Source organism: Orbicella faveolata, unplaced genomic scaffold (genome assembly GCF_042242905.1).
Source record: "Orbicella faveolata isolate gen_17 unplaced genomic scaffold, um_ofav_v1 contig_15, whole genome shotgun sequence".
Classification (NCBI taxonomy): Eukaryota; Metazoa; Cnidaria; class Anthozoa; order Scleractinia; family Merulinidae; genus Orbicella; species Orbicella faveolata.
The window spans coordinates 8,702,501-8,723,022 of NW_028301542.1; the positions used below are offsets into that span (position 1 = coordinate 8,702,501).

The 20,522-nt window shown below is 40.2% G+C and overlaps 1 protein-coding gene across 1 annotated transcript in view; it reads left to right on the plus strand.

Moving 5' to 3' along the window:
- The window catches only part of LOC110060716 (leucine-rich PPR motif-containing protein, mitochondrial-like), a 55,357-nt gene extending 37,412 nt beyond the window's left edge, over nucleotides 1-17,945 (plus strand). Inside the window, exons 22-36 of the mRNA XM_089288304.1 lie at nucleotides 1-65; nucleotides 1,362-1,418; nucleotides 2,650-2,748; nucleotides 3,413-3,465; nucleotides 4,614-4,694; nucleotides 7,097-7,176; nucleotides 7,740-7,838; nucleotides 8,545-8,647; nucleotides 10,204-10,334; nucleotides 12,132-12,259; nucleotides 13,480-13,548; nucleotides 14,815-14,902; nucleotides 16,028-16,185; nucleotides 16,831-16,917; nucleotides 17,242-17,945. The exon at nucleotides 1-65 is cut by the window's left edge and continues 1 nt beyond it. Coding sequence (XP_089144430.1) covers nucleotides 1-65; nucleotides 1,362-1,418; nucleotides 2,650-2,748; nucleotides 3,413-3,465; nucleotides 4,614-4,694; nucleotides 7,097-7,176; nucleotides 7,740-7,838; nucleotides 8,545-8,647; nucleotides 10,204-10,334; nucleotides 12,132-12,259; nucleotides 13,480-13,548; nucleotides 14,815-14,902; nucleotides 16,028-16,185; nucleotides 16,831-16,917; nucleotides 17,242-17,259 — 1,316 coding nt within the window. The 3' untranslated portion in view covers nucleotides 17,260-17,945. The remainder of the gene's footprint in view (nucleotides 66-1,361; nucleotides 1,419-2,649; nucleotides 2,749-3,412; nucleotides 3,466-4,613; nucleotides 4,695-7,096; nucleotides 7,177-7,739; nucleotides 7,839-8,544; nucleotides 8,648-10,203; nucleotides 10,335-12,131; nucleotides 12,260-13,479; nucleotides 13,549-14,814; nucleotides 14,903-16,027; nucleotides 16,186-16,830; nucleotides 16,918-17,241) is intronic.
- The last annotated feature ends 2,577 nt before the right edge of the window (nucleotides 17,946-20,522 follow it).

Consider the following 20,522-nt stretch of genomic DNA (forward strand, 5'->3'; position numbering starts at 1 on the left):
TTGTACAAATGATGAAAGAACATGAAGTCAATCTGGACGAACATCATTATAGAGTAATGCTGAGGGTAAGCATATGATAACCAACAGTAATGAGCAGACGATTTTTCTCAAGTACATGTAAAGAGAAGTCCACATATCAAAATTCAGCTACTTTTGAACAGTTTCAAAACTGATTGAAAAATCTAAGGGACGTTCTTACCTGCAGCCTTTCAATTAGATAATGAGTACAAGTTTTCCATGAGGTGATAGTTGATGAAGCCAAAGGCTAAATCAACTATCACCTCACAGAAATTGAGAGCACATTCAAAATGTTCTTTGAATGTAAAGGCATATCATTCAAAACATCATCGTGCAAAGTGTTGCTCCCCTGCTTTCACTGAATTAACAAACAAACAGCTGACAGTTTCCCCAACACTTTTTTTCCATGGACCATCCCACACTAAGATGTCATCTAGCCAAATTCTCTGATGCTACTTTTACCACACCCACGGGTTTGCTCAATCCATCGCAAGTGACGATAGTAAAGTAGTTCTTTTAATGGTTATGTTTTGTGGAGTTAGAGATTAGTCAAAGTCAAAATTGACAGTCGGTAAAACATGAACAGAAATACTCACTCAAACCTAACAAGTAGCTTGAACATGCTATGAATCATGGACATTAGCAAGAGCTGTGAATGGGGCACTTTTGATATGTTTTTGATCCAGCTAATTTGCGACAAAGAGTAAGGGACAACAACTATTTTCAATAACCAGGATCAACAGCATTGATCTACAAACAGAATCAATAAGCACTTGCTTGACTGGCCCCAAGCTCGGGAAACAGTGAGTTTTGTTTCCCCGAGACCCTCCATGTTCCCCGAGGCGAAGCCGAGGGAAACATTGAGGTCGAGGGGAAACAAAACTCACTGTTTCCCACTGAGCCAGTCATTAAGTGTTTTGTTATACCTCCCAAATCAAAAATAGAGAACGAAACTGCAAAAACTTGTTTGCTTGACACCGACTCGTACACAAATTTGCCGCAGTTTCAAGGAGTCAAAAGTTCAAGTTGTTAGTTCCCTAGGGAGCTAGTGAGTTTCGTTCGTCCTGGGGAGCTAGAGAGTTTTGACCAACGGCACTTGACACGTTCTCCTCCAGTCGGAAACGCATTTGAGTTGGGAACTATAACAATAGACTTTATCAATAAGTCGAGAGGGCAGTAATCTTTGTAGCCTGTATAGCCCAAATCATGACCTAGTTTTCCATACACAACCTTGTTATAATTCTGAAATCTGACTGCATAGGAATCAATGAAGAGGGATTGACACAATTTTAATCTACAGGTCTGAAGAGATTTTAACTATGTTGTTTGTTAATGTTTCATAGATGATGGCCCTTGATGGAAAAGCTGAAGCTGCACAATTTTGTTTTGACAAGTATAAGGTACATTGTGCTATACATGGAATTATCAGTTTTTGCAATATGTTTCCTCGAGGAATAGTGCACTTTTGCAGACAATCATTTTTGTGCATGAAATATTGTATCATGTACAGGAAGCAAACGGATTAGGAAAGACAGATCATTTAAAAGTGGTGGAAACACTACTGATGCCTTAGAAATTTCTTTTTTTTCTTCCCCGCTACCTATGAAGAAATTTCACTGTTTCCTAAACGTTTTTCCAAAGTTCATTAATAGTAGAGATATCCTGGTTGCCTCAAATTAATCCAAAAAGATCTCTTGTTCTTATGAAATAAAATGATGGTGTTCTTTGCTCCCAGAACCTCTGGGAGGCACTGTTAGATTTCTTCTATAATACCGGTAATTCTTTATTGAATTCATTCATATAATTGTTACTGTCTAGTAGATAATTTAACGTCTTGAAAAAGTACATAAATCTGATTCTATCTACATTGAAATTAAAGTTCGAGCTGGAGAACGTAATTAACCAGTTGGTTTTCTTGTTAGCTCCCCGTACAATTTAAGTTCTATATTGCCAGCAGATGAATAAAATAAAACAAGGAAGGAGAAATTAATTATAACATGTAACTTGTAAATTTGTTTAACCATTTGTTTAAGACAAAATTTCTTCGTTTGTTGTTTTGATTAAGTAGATAAGGTTTCATTTGCGTGGAAAATACAAGCATGATGTTGCTGTTGCTGTTGACGTCTTCTGTGATCTATTACTGAACAGATGCACAAAAAAACATGGAATCTACTTGTTATATATAATAAAGAAACAAACAAGAAGGTTAACGACATCATCTATGCATGTGTCCTTCAATAGCTCATAAGTACGAACTAATCAAAATGGGTGAATAATTTGACTTATTGTTTTGTCAATGTGTAACAAAACGATATGTCAAAACAATTAAGCCTTTGGAAAACGTTTACGAAACAGTGGAATTTCTTAATGGGTAGCAGGGAAGAAAAAATATGAAGAAATTTCGAAGGCATCAGTGGTGTTTTCACCACTTTTAAATGATCTCTTGCACATTTTCAATCTTTCCTCATCTGTCTTTTTTTCTTTTTTGCCTGTATCTTCTTTCACTGCTTTGACTACAGGTGGCTGAAGCCTTGGCCTTGATGCATTGTCACTCTTATTCTACGATTATGCTCTTGAAGATTCATCCAAGCATTATTTTCAATAACGTGATAACATGGACTTGATTTTTAGGACCTAATAGAGCCAAATGAAGCAGACATCAGCCATCTGATTACAGCATACGCCCTATGTCCAGAGGGAGGAATCAATATGGCTGAGCCAAGAGAGCGGGTACAGCTCATTATGATCAATTTATTCTGTGGTTATTGTTTTGTATGAGATTGTGAAATATAAGCCTGCGTCTACACGCATTCTCTGCGATAGAAGAGTTTTCGTCACATTCTGGCAGTACGAAAATTTTGGGTTACACAAGGTAATGGGTTTTCTTGTGTGGCAAGAATGCGAAAAAGCTCTTTGTTTGTAGGGGAACTCTTGCTACGCAGGCTAGTGATAATTTGTGTGTGTACCTTGGTTTTTCGGTCTGATAGCTACAATCCGAGACAAAAGTAGCTGGAACACTCACAGCACAGTAACAGATACATTATATAGTATTGCACATAACTTCAAAATCTATCTATTTAGGATACCAAGAAACAACTCAGTGTAGTGGTCAGTGCATGACCTGAACCTAACTACTCAGCCACAATGCATCGTCACAGTCAAATTGAAAGCTCTCGTGACCAGTGAAAATAATTTCAAATGCACATACACGTTGCTAAGATCTCTTCTGCCCGTTCATATATTTTGACTAGGTAAACCCAAGCTAACTTCCAAAGTCAATACAAACTGGGAGTGGGGTGGGTGGGGTGTATGTTAGTGTACTGTATGTCAGTGCTGTACATTACACTCTACACTGTCTGAGATTGTCTCACTTGTTTAATTTTACTTATTATAGAACATGAGACGAATTATTCAGCTATTCAATTTGCTGTGGAAAAAAGGATTCCAGTAAGTTACAGCAGTTTATCGCATAATAACTAATGTGTCCAGTGTTAAACTGAGAAGGCCTTGGTTCATGGACGTTATCTTTCTCTCGCTGTGCATCTTGCGCCATCCACTGTTGGGCGATGGATGGATGGATGGATGCCTGGGGGCTCGTGGCTGCGTTGTGAGGGCTGGCAGCTATGGCAGCAGTTCACTGGATGGGGGCCGGCTGGTCACAGTGGAGGCCTGGGTGCATTCAGTACCTATTCTTCATTTTGTCAGTTAATAGATCTTCCCGGCATTCCAACAAACACTGGCACCGAGTCGAGGTCAGGGTGCACAAAAATAGACCAAATGTATGAAAATGTCCACCCCAACCTCCCTCTGGTGCTGTTGTTCATATGCACTGAAGTGGAATGCGGGAAAGGTCTATTATGGTGTGAAAGTATGTCCTGTTCAATTCAGATGACTCGTTAGTTCCAATACTGAGCTTTTCTGTGGCATGAAGTTTTGAGGTGTAGCTTTTTTTCCCTGATTGCATGCACGCCTATTGTTCATTACCCCAAGAATTGTGTCTGGTTGCCCGTAGAGTTCCCAAATACTCATTTATACTCTTAGCATAACAAAGAGAGGAGCTGTGAGAGCAACATGAGAACATCTCATAATTATGGCTTGATGAACAGAGCAGTTTGTTCTTGTAAACTGTGACCTGTAAAATTTGACAGTACATCCCTTTTATGGTTGTTCTGTTGAAACTGCAGGGATATTAGAGCAGGAGTTTTTCGTGCTGGAAGTTTTGGCTCAATAGATACACCAGCCCCGTGCTCCTGAAACATGTTATACATTGACAAATGTAATTATTCAGAAGCAAATGTGTTTGAATCAAGACTCCAAGGAACAACATTCAAAGCAGCTCTTTGATATACCTTACAGTGAAAGGCCTTTAAAGGTTTGACTGAGCAGTCAAACCTCTTTGATAGACAGATTCGGCTGACGTGTTTGCATCCTTGTCGCCACTCGATTCAGACCATGCGATGATTCATTTGGGAGGTTACAATCGTGCAATTTACCACACATAACTGATTGCACAGGAGTATGTGCAAACAGAACAATTGTAACCTCTCATATGAATTATCACAATTATAAGTGTCTCATTACTGTGCTTCTTGTAGACCCACCAACCGGGCTAAAGGAGCTGCTTGCATAGCCTATATGCAAACTGGTCAAGCGGAGAGAGCAGAAGAAATAAGAAAGTAAGTCAATACATGCTTACCTCGTTCCTCTGATTAGACAAGCTCAGCCTCCATTTGGCACCACAATATGCTCGGATATTTGCCCGCAGATATCATCTGTTCTGAGAAGTGAACAGTTTTTCCAAGAGCATAGCTCAAGGAAAACTGTGAGCTTCGAGGAACAGATATTGTCCGAGGACAAGTATCAGAACATATTTTCACGCCCAATAGGGCTATTGTGTTTGTTATCCTTCAAATACTTTTCGCAACACGCGCCGTTTTGAAAATTTGATTAATTGGTAACAGCACATCGTGTCGTCCAATTCAGTCTGTAATCATACTCGTGATTAACAAATCGGGCTCCCACTTCGCGGTCGTCCGATTTTGTTAATCACTCGTATGATTACAGACCGAATTGGACTCCACTCAGTCCTGTTACCATTATTAATCTGTTTAGATTCAAGTTTTGCGTCTACAGAGTGCATACTGTTCTTTCGAAAAGTTGATGAAATATCTTTTTCTAGTTATTCTCAGCATGGGGTGTGTTCTTAGTATGTTCTTATAATCTACGTTAATATCTGCCTCACTGTTCTGCCTCAATGTTCTACCTGAATGTTTTTTTTGTACAGAAAATATAAAAGATCCTTAGAAATAAAGTTTGTAGAGCGATATTGAGGCAAATGCAAATGGATTTCGTATCAAGATATGTAAGTCATTTAAAACTTTTAAGAGGCTGTCTCTGTAAGACCCGACCACTGATTTTACTTCGAAAGTTCGATTTTTCTCATAAGCTGAGATTTCAAAGCCCTTACCTAGTCAATCACTAAAATGAGTTTTATTTCATTAAAAATTCCAATTGAAGTTTTCTAGGATTGATTGAAGTTCGGTCCGCTCGACACAAGTTTCGTGCCTGCCGAAACTGGAAAAATAGCACATATTGCCGGCGCTCTAACAAAAAAATAATATTCGCTCAAAAGTCCCAATTCTTTTTTTCAACTATAGATATATCATAGCAGTTTGTTTAGCCATGTTGCAATTATAATTCAATGTTGTTCCTTCAACGGTTGAAAGAACATTTTCTACCCGTTAAATCGAGTTTTGAACCAAACGCGAAAATAGCTCTACTTTGAAGGCACGTTTTAAAAATGTGGCACCTGTTTGAAACTGCTGAACTACATGAATAGAAAGTAAAAATGTCCCTTAATTTAAAACAATAGTAAAATTTGTCTGCCCAGTGGGTTTCCAAAACTAACGACCGCTTAAAGTTGAGGAAATTTTGAAAATATTCCGGTGAGTAACTAACACACTCGCCTTCGTAAAGTGCTCCGATAAATTCCCGTAAATCTCTTACCTGGCTTCAAGATTAAAGTTTTGGTCCTTTGTGGGGATCCTTCAAACGTAGGTAGCATTAAAACTGCCAGCTTTTCCTTCCAACTGTAGGTTTGTATATAAAGTAGATTTATATGTTCCTCATCTGTGTCGAGCGTGACCGTCACATAGTTCGATGTTCTTTGTATTACTGACCACTGTTTTCCTCGAAGCCGGTTTAATCATGTAGACTCCTCTTGAAAGGTTTGTAGAAGCACTCTTTTGGACAACTCTCGGCACACATACATGTATGAACAGTAAACGGTGATTCGGGAAGCCAAGGAAGAATTGATAAATGCCACGGTCATTTTGTGTTTACAACAAGTGATTTAGTTCCCAATCTTCCTGTGAGTATAACGGGAAGATTGGGAACTAAATCACTTGTTGTGAAGGTGAATTAATCAACATGACACGAGCGTCCAGAAGAGTGCTTCTACAAACCTTCCAAGAGGAGTCTACATGATTAAACCGGCTTCGAGGAAAACAGTGGTCAGTAATACAAAGAACATCGAAGTATGTGACGGTCACGCTCGACAATTCTTAATTCGAAAAATCTACAATTTGACTACAAAGAGAACCTCTACATTTAGTGATTTGGCCTAAAAAGTGAAGTGTTCTTTCATCGACGTACATAATTTTGCATTCTATACTTACCTTCCAAAGTGAGCGATGTAAGGAATATTAAGTGTAGAAATAGCATCAACTCGGAAACAAATGCGAGTTCCAGATGGGATTTGAAACCGCGACTGTCCGTGATCTAGCCAGACGATCTAACCACTGAGCTACTGGAGACTCTATGTTGAGCAAGGGTGAAATGTGGGTCTTTGACTCGAACTGCATTACGTGGTGACACAGCCTAATATTAGCTAATTTTTCTCTGCCTTTGGTAAACCCTGTGTGCTGTGAAAAGTGTTCATGACGGTGCTTAGCTTGTTCATGATTTGAACTGTCGCTTTAGCAGATATTGTTTTGACTTTGACTGAAATCGAGAAATTAGTTGGAAGAGTTCTTATCTTGACATGTTGACTGACAGCGATGGAATTTTTCTCTTTCAGGATACATGGTATTGGAGAGCCTAAATTCAGAGTGTTGTCACAATTTATGCGAAGTTACTCATACCAAGGAGATGTAGCAAGTGAGCGAATCTATTACTTCTTGTTGTATAACTGGAGTCAAGTTAAATCTAACCTGCCCGTTATTGGTTAAATGTTGCCCAACGAGCCGTAACCTTATTTAAAACTAAGTTCAAGACCTATCCTTCCAAGGAAGCATTTGATTTGTTGTTGTTATTAGAAACCTGAACAATGCTGATACTTGATTTAGATTAATAAACCAATCAAAACTTGTAGTAAATATGTGTAGCTGACGCAAAGCGCGGGAAAACGTGTGCGAGTGAGTTGCGATTGGTTTTGGTTTTGCTTCTGAAGGGTTTTTATGGGACGCTATCAAACTTTGATCCCTTATACCTCTATCTGGAGTTGCAATTCAGAGCTAATTTTTGGGATGAGGGCATATTTTAGGATCCTTTATAAGAATATGACATCATATCCCATAATTTCAAAAAAATTTATTTTTGTGACGTCATCACTTTAGGACTCTATTGCACGAAGCCTAGCTAATCCCCAAATTAAAAACCGTCCTGAAAGTAGTAAGGCCTTTACTAATAGACGTTTGTTTTGTGTTTGCGTCCAATTTCAGAGACGTTGGAGGTCTATGAGCAGCTGAAACAAATCCAGGCAGCAACTACGCTGCCTACCTACATTTATAATAATTTACTTACGCTCTATGGTTTTCATGGTAAGTTGTTATAAAGATAAGGTTGAAAAGCATTAGTGTCATACAGGGCTTCCTAATAGTCGTCAGTCATTTGTCAAGGACTGGTCTACTAAATCCTTAATTCGCTAATTAAAAAATAAAAATCCATTGTTTGTTTTTGTTGTACTGCTCGAACCCATTTCATTGGCGGATCGAGACCTTGAGTTAAAGAGGGGGGGGGGGTGCTTGTCCTGCCGGCTTTGCTTTCCTCTGCAAATTTTTTTTTTTACCCAAAATAAGGGGGCGTCACTCCCCCCCCCCCCCTCCTAGGTCTCAGCTGCCACTGCATTTGTGGCAGCTCAAAATCCATCTCTTTTGCAACTCAAAATTAATTTTGGAGTTTTTAAGCTGTGGCTGACGCAACCTGGTTCAAGCCCTGGCTGGGTCGCCGTGTTGTGTTCTTGGACAAGACACTTTACTCTCACTGTGCCTCTCTCCACCTAGGTGTATTAATGGGTTCGGCGTACTAAATGCTTGGGGGGGGGGGGCCTGCAAGGAACAAGTATCCCGTCTAGGGGGGGGAGGGGAGTAGGAACCCTCTCAGATGACTTATGCTACAGAAAATATGGTAAGCTCTGGCCGTATGGGACATGTTGCCTGACATGCACAGTAACTTCTTTTACTTTCCTGTGTTGTACAGGCCAGGTTATGGTATCTAAAGATTCTTGTATCTCTTTTAACTTTCTAGCTGACACAGAATCTCAGCAGAAGGTTTTTGAAGAGATGACACAGAGTAATGTCAAGCCAAATAATTATACTTACTCTGAACTGATGAAGACTTTTATAATGAAGTAAGTACGATTATTACAATGGAACCTGGCTTTGTGGAGACCCGATTAGTAATAGTAATTGGACCGAGTGGAGTACAATTCAGGGAGTAATCGTGCGAGTAATTTCAAAATCGGACGAGCGCGAAGCGCGAGGCCGATTTGAAATTACGAGCACAAGTACTCCCTGAATTGTACGACACGAGGTCCAATTACTAATTAATCGTATCTATAACAAATTTCGGAATTGAAAATGTCTTATGAGAACTTCTTTTGAGCGAAAACGTCTGTAGCATTTTTTCTAAGTTTTGAAAACTGACCGAAACATTGCTAAGGAAGTCATTAAAGCGTGCGTAATTGACGTGCAAATCACGTGGGTATTCAATTACAGGTATCCAATTACCAAAAGTTAAAATTGGACACCCACGTGATCGCGCACCGATTATGTGACAAATAGGCGCACGGAGAACCAATCATGACCGACAATTTTGTTATAGATATGATTAATATAGACACCTGCATATTATGGACACCCACTTAATACAGACACCCCTGTTACACGGACACCCTATTATGACGGCCGGATGCAGTTTTGCGCATGCTCTCACTAGTGCAATTCAGCATGCACATAAGGATTACAAAAAACAAACGTGGTGCATGTACAGTCATTGTTTTATTTGTTCTGTACCTGTGCCTTTTTTATATATAAATGACACACTGTGTTGCAGATTTTATTATTTTGTTAGAAAGATATGTTAGAACAACTGAAGATGCAAAGAACTCAGAAACTTTACAGGGTTTCCTTTGTCATCGAAAGAACCCAGTTAAATGCAGCGCATGCGTGGTTAGAAAAAAATTGAGGCTCAATGTAATAGACACTGCAGAAATGGCGCCGATATTTGAATAACAATACTGATACATCCTAAGCCTCACATTCATGTGTAAAACTGACCCTTTGTCTGGAAACATTGACACGAGGCTTAGGATGTATGAAGTATTCTTATTCAAATTTAGGCGCTATTTATGGTGTTTCTGGCTTTCTCGAAAATACACCGAGAAGTATTCTTCAGAGGACATTTTAAATTATCCAGTTATCCTTCAACAAAAGATAATTCAAAATCTTTCTGTTAAACTATTATCAAATTTGTGCTAACATACGAGCATTGCTACACGATCGTTACGTGAAATTGACGAAGGAAATCTAGTGACTACATTTTCTTCAAAACTCTATGGTAGTTCCAATTCTGTATCGCGTTTAGGTATGTTGTAAACATCCTTGTCGGAAATACATTTAAAACTTCCTAAAATGATCAAACATAGACGGATTCGGCTAACGTGTCAACATCGTTGTCATCACCCAACTAAGATCATATGATGATTCCTTCAGGAGGTTACAATTGTTCTATTTTCACATACTCCCATGCAATCAGTTGCGGGTGACAAATTGTACAATTGTAGCCTCTCAAATGAATCACCATGTGGTCTGAATTGGGTGGCAACAAGGAAGCAAAAACACGTTTGCCGAATCATCCAGAAAACGTTCGCAAAATCTTATTTATCGCAAACTTTTCCTTTGCTAGGGATGATGTCACTAATGCAATGAGACTATTCCAAGATGCCAAAGAGCAGGACCTGTTTCCTACGCATTCAGTTTGTCTTCAGTTTCTTAACTGCATGGCGAGGTCAGGCCAAACAGAACATTTTGAAAGTGGTACGTATTTTGTATCTCGATAGTTTTATTTAAGGGATAGAGAGCATTTTCCGTGTTTAGAATATATCTACTAACGTTCTATCACTAATGCCGTTTTCTGATTGGCTGCGCTACTCGGCCCCGTCCACATTACGCCGGAGGAATTTGAAAACGCAGCTCTATTTCACCGGTTAGGCCTTCCGTCCACACTAGTCCACACTAAAACGGAGCTTTTAGAGAACGCTCTTCAAACCGGAGGAATTTGAAAACGGAGCTTTGCGTTTTAGTGTGGACGGGAACATTTTGAAAACGGAGCTTTTCGAAAATGATGACGTCACGCTGCTTACGATCGATGCTTGAAACTCTACTGCTACGTTTAGCATTAATTCCACCTCGCCGTCCAACCAAGAAAAGTACTCATTTATTTTGTTTTCCCCAGATTTGTTCTTTGTTTGGCCGGACTTCAACACTTTTCTTTGAAGTTCTTTCAAACAGATTTAAAAGATGGCGCGAACAATAAGCGGATAGCCACGTGGGTCAACTAAAACCTTGTTATGCGCATGCTCACGGGTGCACCCAAGCGTCTCTGCCGCCGATGATTGTTGCATTTTCAAATTTCTCCAGCGTGGTGTGGACGGAAAATCATTTTATACGTTTTCTAGTGTGGACGGAGAACATTTTATACGTTTTCTAGTGTGGACGGAGAACATTTTATACGTTTTCTAGTGTGGACGGAGAACATTTTATACGTTTTCTAGTGTGGACGGAGAACATTTTATACGTTTTCTAGTGTGGACGGAGAACATTTTATACGTTTTCTAGTGTGGACGGAGAACATTTTATACGTTTTATAGTGTGGACGGAAAACACTTTTTTCGTTTTCTAGTGTTGACGGAAAACATTTGATGCGTTTTCAGAGTGAAACCTCCGTTTTCAAATTCCTCCGGCGTAGCGTGGACAGGACCAGAGAGTCTGTTGTAAGCCGGCACTAGCGACTCTGAGGGCCTCAAGGGTGTCCGCTTGATACAGATTTCACCGTAGTGCATCCTAGATTTATTCGTTTTTCGCGAAAACGTAGAAAAACGGTAGATAAGTGATTTGTCAAACTTTGGTTTCACTGGCGCATAAGTGTAAGCATGAGCCCAGGCATATGCAAATGAGAACAACAGAACATCAGCAGAAGCAGAAGCAGAACAGACATTTTTCGTTGTTGTAATACCTACGCTGTGCTTATGTTGTAGTGAGGACGCGGCTGACATAAGCATTACCAAATGCAGAAGTCACTCATTACGCACTTTGACCCAGGCTTCTGCGAAAATATCGCAAACAACATGGCGGACTCCGCCATATTGTTTAACAATCGAGAAGGGCTGGTATCTAGAATCCCGTTTATTCTGCGTGTGGGTATGCCGTTATGCTTATGCTCAAGTACTTATGCTTGTGCTCGTGCTTATTCACTTAATTTAAGTCAAAACTAGCTTAAAAGAAGGGTCGCCGAAAGTTCAAGACCGTGCAAGCAATGCAAAATTATAGCAGAAGCCTGTAGCGCTATTCTTGGTCATTTTACTACGTCACGCGCAGTGCTCGTTTGAATTGTGTGCACAGTAAAAATGTGCGCAAACAACAGGCTACTTCTGTAATAATAAAACTGGCTTTGATAGCGAGGTCTAGAGGCAAAAACAAAAGAAATAAATAAACATGGTCATTTAATTTCCTTTGTTTGTGTCCTATAGGCTTAGCTTCCAAGCTGAATTTTAATTTATCGAAAACAGTCTATTAGCGCGAACATTTTAAATTTATGGTGGTGTTGTTTTATAGTTCTGGAAGATGTTGTTGCCAACAAAATAAGATTCCGAGTTAGCAAAGACCCAGGACGTTTCCTGGCTGGTCTTGTTTATGCTGCTGTGCATGCTGGAAAGAAGGACCTTGTTGTGAAACTCCAACTGGTGAGTTTTGCCTTTATTTTCCTTATCTGTCAGAATATGAGCTTAGAGCGGTGTTAATTTGAGTGTCGAAAAGTAATCGGTTTTGCATTAGTACGCTGCGCGATTGGCTTAAAAAACTCGCGCCACTTTTTCATCCAATCAGATTTAAAACTCTAACCAATTGTGACTCACTCGCACTCGTTTTCCCGCGCTTTTCGTCAGCTACACGGATTTACTTCGAGTTTTGATTGGATCACTGTAATGTCTGTATCCTTTGTGATTGGCTAGAGTGATTGCTTTGGTTTTGGTTTATGACACTCCCTTGAAAACTGCTCTAATGGGATGCAATGTTGTTTGACTTTCCAGGGGGTATGCACTTTATGGTTACAACTTGAGAAAGTTTGTTTCAGTATTGTTTCACTTTGGGTTTTAACATTGTAATAGGTTTCATCTGATTTTAACAGTCTAATTCTGAGTCGACGTGACAAGAAAACGTGTGCCACTCTAATCCTACCCCCCAACCCCCTCCCAACCGTATTTTGGTTGATCACCAGTTCAGCGTAGTTCACTGTAAGGATTTACATATCTCTTGAAAACCTCTCAAATTCCAGTCCAATAGTGTCCATTTGCCATGCATTTTTGTAGTCTTTCACACGATGCCACCTTCCCGTCTCCTTCTCACGCGTCTGCCGTCAGAGACAGTATTTTCATACCGCAGGGTTCATGAGTACTTTGCAAAATTCATTGCATGTCGCCATTTTGATGTTATTAAAGAGAGAGCAACGTTTAAGAAGTTGTCACTGATAGTAATTTTGCTGCCTCTTCCATATCCAGCCCGCCACACCGGCACGCATAACTCGAGTAAGTAAGCGAGAGTTGCGAGCAGCCTAAGCCCCCACCAGAGTTAAAAATTCACGAAAACGACAGCGGTTGCGACCCTTGCTGTTTCAACCGTTGGAAAACCCAACCAACCAAAAAACGGTTGATCCCAATAGAACGAGACTCAGTTTAGATGCACCTTGAAAACGTGTTAAGGTAATTCTTGACTTCAAGGACACAGTATTATAAGGAGCTTTATAATGACGTCTCTTCGACCTCTACATCACAAACACTCTCTCCAACACCGAGACACTGTTCCTTGTATCCTGATCTTCCTTGTGGTAGAATAAATAGTGTAAAATGTTGATGTCATTCTCAAACTAACCGATGTGTGTCTTTATTTATTTGATTTGTTAACTTAGGAGTATGAAATGACATTGTCCGCGAAGTTCTTTATTAGACACGCGAGAAACTCTGGAGGTCGTGGCGAGGTAAGTTGTTTTATTTCTGAAAGTTCTAAGTCCTGAATGTAGAATATAGCTTACCGTTGTGTCAAAATTCAATCAGTCGCAGAAGGGCATAGGAACAGTTTTTCAGTTGCAGTGCATTTTCCAGGTTGTGCATATCAGACTGACAATAGAGCAGTCTGATTGGGTGATTTTGGTTATTGACCTGAACTATTTTAGTCGGATATTAAGGCTGGTTGATATATGGCAAGGTAGTCCTGAGGAAAATCCGAGCGTTCTAATTGGTTCTTCCTTGGTCATGGTCTTGCCATGTGGACGGTTTCCATGGAAACGATCATAAGCCGTGAATTGTTTGTTTGTGAAACATGCCCTGAGTGCCATATAATAAACTACTTACTAACCTAGCTTGCCGGTTTAGCGGTTTGAGCCAAATTCCCATTGATTTGGTGATTTACGCTTGGCGGTCAATCAAACATCTCGTGCAGTCTTTGTGTTTGTGAATAGCCCATTGGACGTCAAACCCTTTTGTTCGCTGGTTACTCAATGGAGAAATACGTTTTTTTTTTTTTTTGAGCTAAAGAGATGATGATAATGGTCCCAACAGTAAAGCGATCTCGGTCTGCGGTTTCCAATGAACAAATATGGCGATTTGCGGAATGTACGACCCCCTTTAATAGACCCTCTACTAATCGGGCGCCCTACTGGGGAATATTGGCCCTCGGTCGTTTTTGTACGGACCTCGCTACGCTCCGTCAGTACTACTACGACCCCGGGCCAATTCTCCAAAACGGTGAACGGTATTTATTATTAACCTAGTTGCCTTTGTTGCAGGCTAACGGACCGAAACCCAGGCGGGTTCCATGAACACCTAAACTTAAGAACGAGGCCGATATACAGCCATCTTTAGCAAACAAGCTTGGCCAATTTAAGATTTATTTTATGGCGTAAGACCACCATTTTTCTTGTGGGAAAACCTCATCTTACTCGCTCGGTAGCCAATCGCATCACAGAATTTGGGTCACGTTGCGTGCTCGTGGAGCTAACCATATACAGAAAACGATAGACTAACTGCACAAAGCTATTGCATTGTAAAGCTGGATTACAGTTTACTGTACATTGCCGTGCACTTAGCACCCTGCGAGCAGTCGGTAACTGCCTGCAGGGTATGTACTTAGAGACAGTCCCATTGTCAGTAATGTTGGATGATAATTAACAATGCCTTGCCGCGCAGTGTATGTCAGAAATGGAAGCTTACATATCAGTTTATACTGTCGTTCTTCTCGTTGGTAGGTTAATGCCGTTTTGAACATTATTGAATTCCTGAAGGAAAATAACCTGGACTACGCAGCCATGTATAGTCCACTTATTGACGCTTATGGTAAGTGAAATAACATCCACATTCAAAATGATTTGCAAATCTCGGCAATCTTTTGATGAACTCCATTTTGATCTCAGTTCTTATTGGCTTAACAGAAAAGCTCGGTAATCTACGTATTTTTGCAATCAGTTTTTTCGTTTCGAAAAATATGGCAAGGGCGGGACGTCGGGGGGGGGGGGGGGGGCTACGTCAACAATTATGTTATACGTAACAACGCCAGGCTTGCGTTATGGCCTTCCTGGCTCCACGAGGGTAGTGTCATTTCGGCGGGAAAAGTGTTAGTTGCCCACGTGCAAACTAGTGTCATTTTGCTGGGAAAAAACGGGGAACGCTTTCCATTCAACCACAATTTCTTTCGAAACGGGGTAAATGAAACGAAAATTTTACTTCCAACCCAACAGTATTATAGTTTGGGATTTTTTTTTTCGAGGTAGGGAACCCAGACTCTGAAAAAGCGTGTTGGGGTTTTTCTTTGTTCGACTGCATTCAAAAGTTACAGAACATTTTCAAAATGAGTGTAGAAAGTTATGGACTGACCTCGCAGAAATGACTTGTAGCGGAATCATTTTTAGAATTGTCAAATTCGCCATTACGCGTTTGTTGGAGATTTCAACTAACCAAATTTGGTTACATGTTCATATTGCCTTTGAGCTGGAACCCTTCAAAGTGTCCCACTCCAGCGAGAAAACATCAATTAGCTGTCAATCAGTGAAAAACGTTTACTTCCGGTGGAAAAGGGCTTCGTCTATTTTCTCGGTGAATATTTACACTCTTTGAATTCCTTTTGAATTTCTCTTTTGAATATTTTTCCTGAAAGGTCATAGTTCAAAGTTTATTTTTGCAGAACAAAAAAACGGAAATTGAAAATTTTTCACTGTGAAGGTACACGGTAACCTTAAAGGAGCTCAGTCACGGTATTTTGAGTTATTTTAGCAGCGTACAAAATTACCTTGAAATTGAAGGAAACCTGAAAATAACAGCTCACTAAGGCAGAAAAACACGAAAGAGATAACAATAAACCGTAAAGGAACAAGGATGGTTAAGGATGGAAAAGATTGACACGGATTATTAACGACAAACGTGAAAGGTTTAGGCTAATACATATGTAATGTGGTTATGTTTCAGATGCCAGACAGGATCTGGACTCAGTAAAGGCAGTGTATAACAAGCTGGTCGAAGACGGAGAAAAGCTCGAGGAAGGCTTCCTTCAGCATTACAACCAAATACTGATGAAGAATTCTGGAGGAATAACTGAGCCGAGTCATAGCGGATCAACTATCAAGGTAAAGCGAGTTCGTCCCCAGGTTCTTCTCAATATTGAGTTCCAAGATGGCGGTCACTGTTCTCATGCCTTAAACTTTGGAAAATGCGCTTTCCCCGAACCTCAGACGTGAAAGTCCCGATGTTTTTAACCTCTTTTCATAGCCCGTAGACTTGCGATGCATTCCTTTCCTATGCAGAGCTTTTTTTTAAGTTCAGAACATTGCGAAGCATCAAGGTATTACATGTCCATTTAACAATAGCAGAGCTTTTGTTATTTTCTCTGTTTTTTTTTTTTTTTTTTGTTGGTTTGTTTGTTTGTTTATTTGTTTGTTTTTTGTTAATTTAGCTGTTGAAATCTGTTAAGGTCTGTAGGTGCTGTAATCGAACGTTTTTAGTTAGATATAAAGCACTGGATACATACGTGATGGAAACCGCAGCGCTGAATTGATGAAATCTGTGTTCAAAACTCTAGCCAATCAAATTTCACCTTTCCTTCGTGCCAAGGCCTCGCCGATTAAGATGGACGGGCGGTATGGGAACGAGAACGCAATGTTTGTAAGACACGCTGAACACCTTCCCTTTCATGTCTGGTGCCCAGTCCCCCCATTGTGTGTGGGATGCACAGGATAACCTTTCATTTTATATTTCCTCTTTGGTATTATTAGACCCAAGCTGTGGACGAAGAATCTGACTCGTCGTCGAGTGATGATGAAAGAGATCACGTAGAAGATGTAGAAAAAGATTTTGAAGAGGTAATTAACGCGCATGTCAAATACCTCTGATATTTCCCCTACCGAAAATGTTGAAGTCTCTCAAATCATGGACGTTGTTTTGGCCACACATAAAATTACCTTTTAATTGAAGGAAACCTGAAAATAGTAGTTTACTAAGATAGAAAGACACCAAAGAGATAATAATAAACCATAAAGGGACGAGGATGGTTAAGGGTGGAGCAGATTAACACGGATTAGAAATGATGAACTTGAAAAATCTAGGCTAAACATTTCAAGATGCGCCAACCGTGACGTAGCTCCTAGTGGTCCCATGGAATAACTTTTGCTGTATTATTTTTGCAGCTGGATAATCCCAAATAAGAACCTGGCTTTGAATGTTTCAACCCTGGTACCTCCAAGATCAACGTGGAGTACTCAGCTTTATTTCGATCCTCCTAGTTCACGACTTACATCTTTCTTTTGTTTGGAGGAGGTTTTTGCATTTGAAGATCACCCAATCACAAAGAACCCATTCAGTCAGCGGAGTTCTTCGTTGGCTAGAAGGACTTCATGTTGGACGTAAAGATCAAGTTATTCCGATTTCGCTGGCATCACACACGGATGTTACGTTTAGCTTCCAAGTTCGCACTTTAATGTCTTGGAAATATTTTTAGTGAATTGGGATACTTAGAGACAGCTTTGCTTCTATGGGCTATTTGCGAGGTACTGACCTCTGTTTCAAAACGAGTCCGTGCGAAACCTTTCATATGAAAGTGAGTTTGATTTGCGTGAAAATTTAGCACAGAAGGAGCACATTTTCATATGAATGATTTCACACGGAGACTCGTTTTGACACAGGCAAAAGGCAACTCGCACATGGCCTATTGTACGTGCATCTGCAACCTAAAGATGAAATTAGAGGGAGAGTTCTTGCCGTTTTTCTGCGCCTGTGTAAAAGTTTGGATGTATTGATTTCCTTGACCTGATTTGTGAACCATTTTGAGAATGGCTGCCATTGTATTGTCGTCCCTGTATTGAAAGAATTTATTAAACTCTAAATTAAGCGATGTACGAGTTTGTTGTAATTTGTGGCAACGTGTATGGAGAGAGGTGGTCTCTCGAAAATAAATAACCCGAGAAGACGGAAGAAATTCTGGCGATAGCTTTTGAGGATTCAGTGTAAGAACGTGTGTAAAAAACGTAAGGTAACTCCTTCTTGGAGCGACTATGGGATTTCTCGATTCCCACAGTCTTATACTCTAGAGAGCTTTTCTCAGTCACCTCTAAGGGTTGAATTCAATCGTTCTGCCACAATGTTCCTGTGATCCTGTGCGGCCTCACGAAAGGATGTTGAAAAAAAAATTGAGTTGTTTCGGTAGTTACTGGAGCACAGTATACCTTTTTCTGTAAATGTTTTTTTTTTTTATCCTATCTGTTGTTTTTGTACTGAATTTTCGGTGGCTGCTGTCCACCTTCATCAGAGTTGCAATGTGAAGGTTCGTTACTGCTCGCGCCACAACCTCGCGCATGCTGTCGTTTTATTGATTTTTTAAGTCAACGGTAAATAAGCGCGAGCGAGCGGTTTCCTTTCTTTGACGGCGGCGCTGTCCAGAATTTAAGTGCCATGACTCCAAGAAAAGCCTCTTGTGGTAGTTTGGTAGTGAATGTGCAGTCGTGGCAGCTCACTTTGTAAACGATCCCTTGGACTCGGTCGATCTTTCGTCGGTCCTTGGGCTTCGTAAATATGTGATCCAATGTTCGTAGTGGCCTAAAGGCTGCCCGAACGAGAAATTAGGGAGTTTAAGTAACCACGACGGCGACGCCGAGGGCAACGTCGATTAAAAAATGAATTTATATTTTACCTATGAATCTCGCGATACACTGAAGTCATTTGCTTTGTTTATCATTGACAAAACTTTCACGACACTGAATCTAGGACACAGCGATAAACTTGAAATAAAAGTTTAAAAAATTAGCCGTCGTGGTTCACGTTCTCCAGACAACGCAGAATTTTGGTCATTTCACGTTGTTTTGCCGAGGACGGTAAAGAAATGTACCAAGAATTACAACGCACGTGCACAGCCATTGTTCTGCTCATTAACTCTCTTGTTTAGCGACGTTGCCGTTGCCTTTGCCGTCGTGGTTTTCATAAACTCCTTGTTTCTGGAGGACGCGGCACACGCGTTCAGACTCGCCCTTTACGTAAGGAAGGATGGCAAACCCCAGTGGCCTAACCTGCTAGTGTTTGGGTTTAATTTGGTCCTGTTGCTAAGGCACTTCTTAAACAGACTAACAGGATAACCATTTGCTTTTAAATCGCTCAAAACGCGCTTCCGCTCTTCCGTTCTTAGTAAAGAAAAAACCGATATAACCACAATACACGGGCTTGTGGCCCGGGCAGTAACGAACCTTAGCATTGCAACTCTAATGAAGGTAGATAGAAGCCACCGAAAATTCAGTACAGAAAACAACAGATCGGATTACAAAAAACCTGAACAAATGTCTATCACCTATCGCAGCACTGGAAGCAGTATACGTCATCACGCTGAAGATGAATTAATTCTGTGAAGCTACATATTTATTAAGCTTAATTAGCATAGGAAAGTTTTTAACATACGTAAATTACAAACACAGTCTTCATACATATATACTTTCATTCCAGAGCCGTCAGGTCCACACTTCTTACTTCATTTATATGTAGATTCTGTCCACAGGCCCTCGGGTCCACAGGCCCTCGGGTCCACAGGCCCTCGGGTCACGGGTCTACAGTTCCGCAGGTCCACAGTCCTATTACGTGCATACATATACCGGCCAATTGAGACGGTTTGTGAAGGCCCTCAGTCCGACAGGTTTACAATTCTTTGGTAAGGCGCGTTACATGGCCTGCCCCATTGGATTATGTGTTTTTTCTTTTTTTTTTTTCCGAAGCGATGGTGTTTAATATTTATGGAGACAAAAATATTGTATTTACACTTACAGACTTGTTGGTTAAAGTATAAACCTACAAACAGGTATCGTCAAAGGAATAAAAGTTCGAAATACGCAAGTTATTTGTGGTATGGATAAAATGCAATGGCCAGCCTGGCTTATCCTTGACAAAGAAAATTACGAGTAAAAAGTTTTGATAATGGCCGGCTCTTCAGTTTCTGTGAATCACATTGATTTTGTTTTCTGGGATACTATCATTTAATTGGTAAGAACTGTCGTAGATATCTTTTCTGGTGGTTTGTTGAATAATATTAGGCTGTAAGCCGTAGCACAGAATGCTTCATCACGCTATAAATAAATAAATCAGAGCAATAACACTTTCCTCAAATGTGATTGGGGCATAAACTGCTGTATTTTGCTTTAATTAATCTGCAAAGTTGTAATCAGACAGTTTGCTGCAATCGGACACCTGTAATCAGACATTTACATGAGCCAATCATTTTAAGTCCACTCCACTAAATGCTCCAATCACAACATTGATTACAATCACTATAGTAACTAATTCAAGAGACTGTAAAATTGTGCAGGTTTAGTCTCTGACGACTATTTTAGAAGAAACTTAACAGCCATTTTGCAAGCTATTTTCCATATTTCTAATTATGATTTTTAATGGCTATTAAAAGCTCTTTTTCAAATATGATTAATTGGTAACAGGA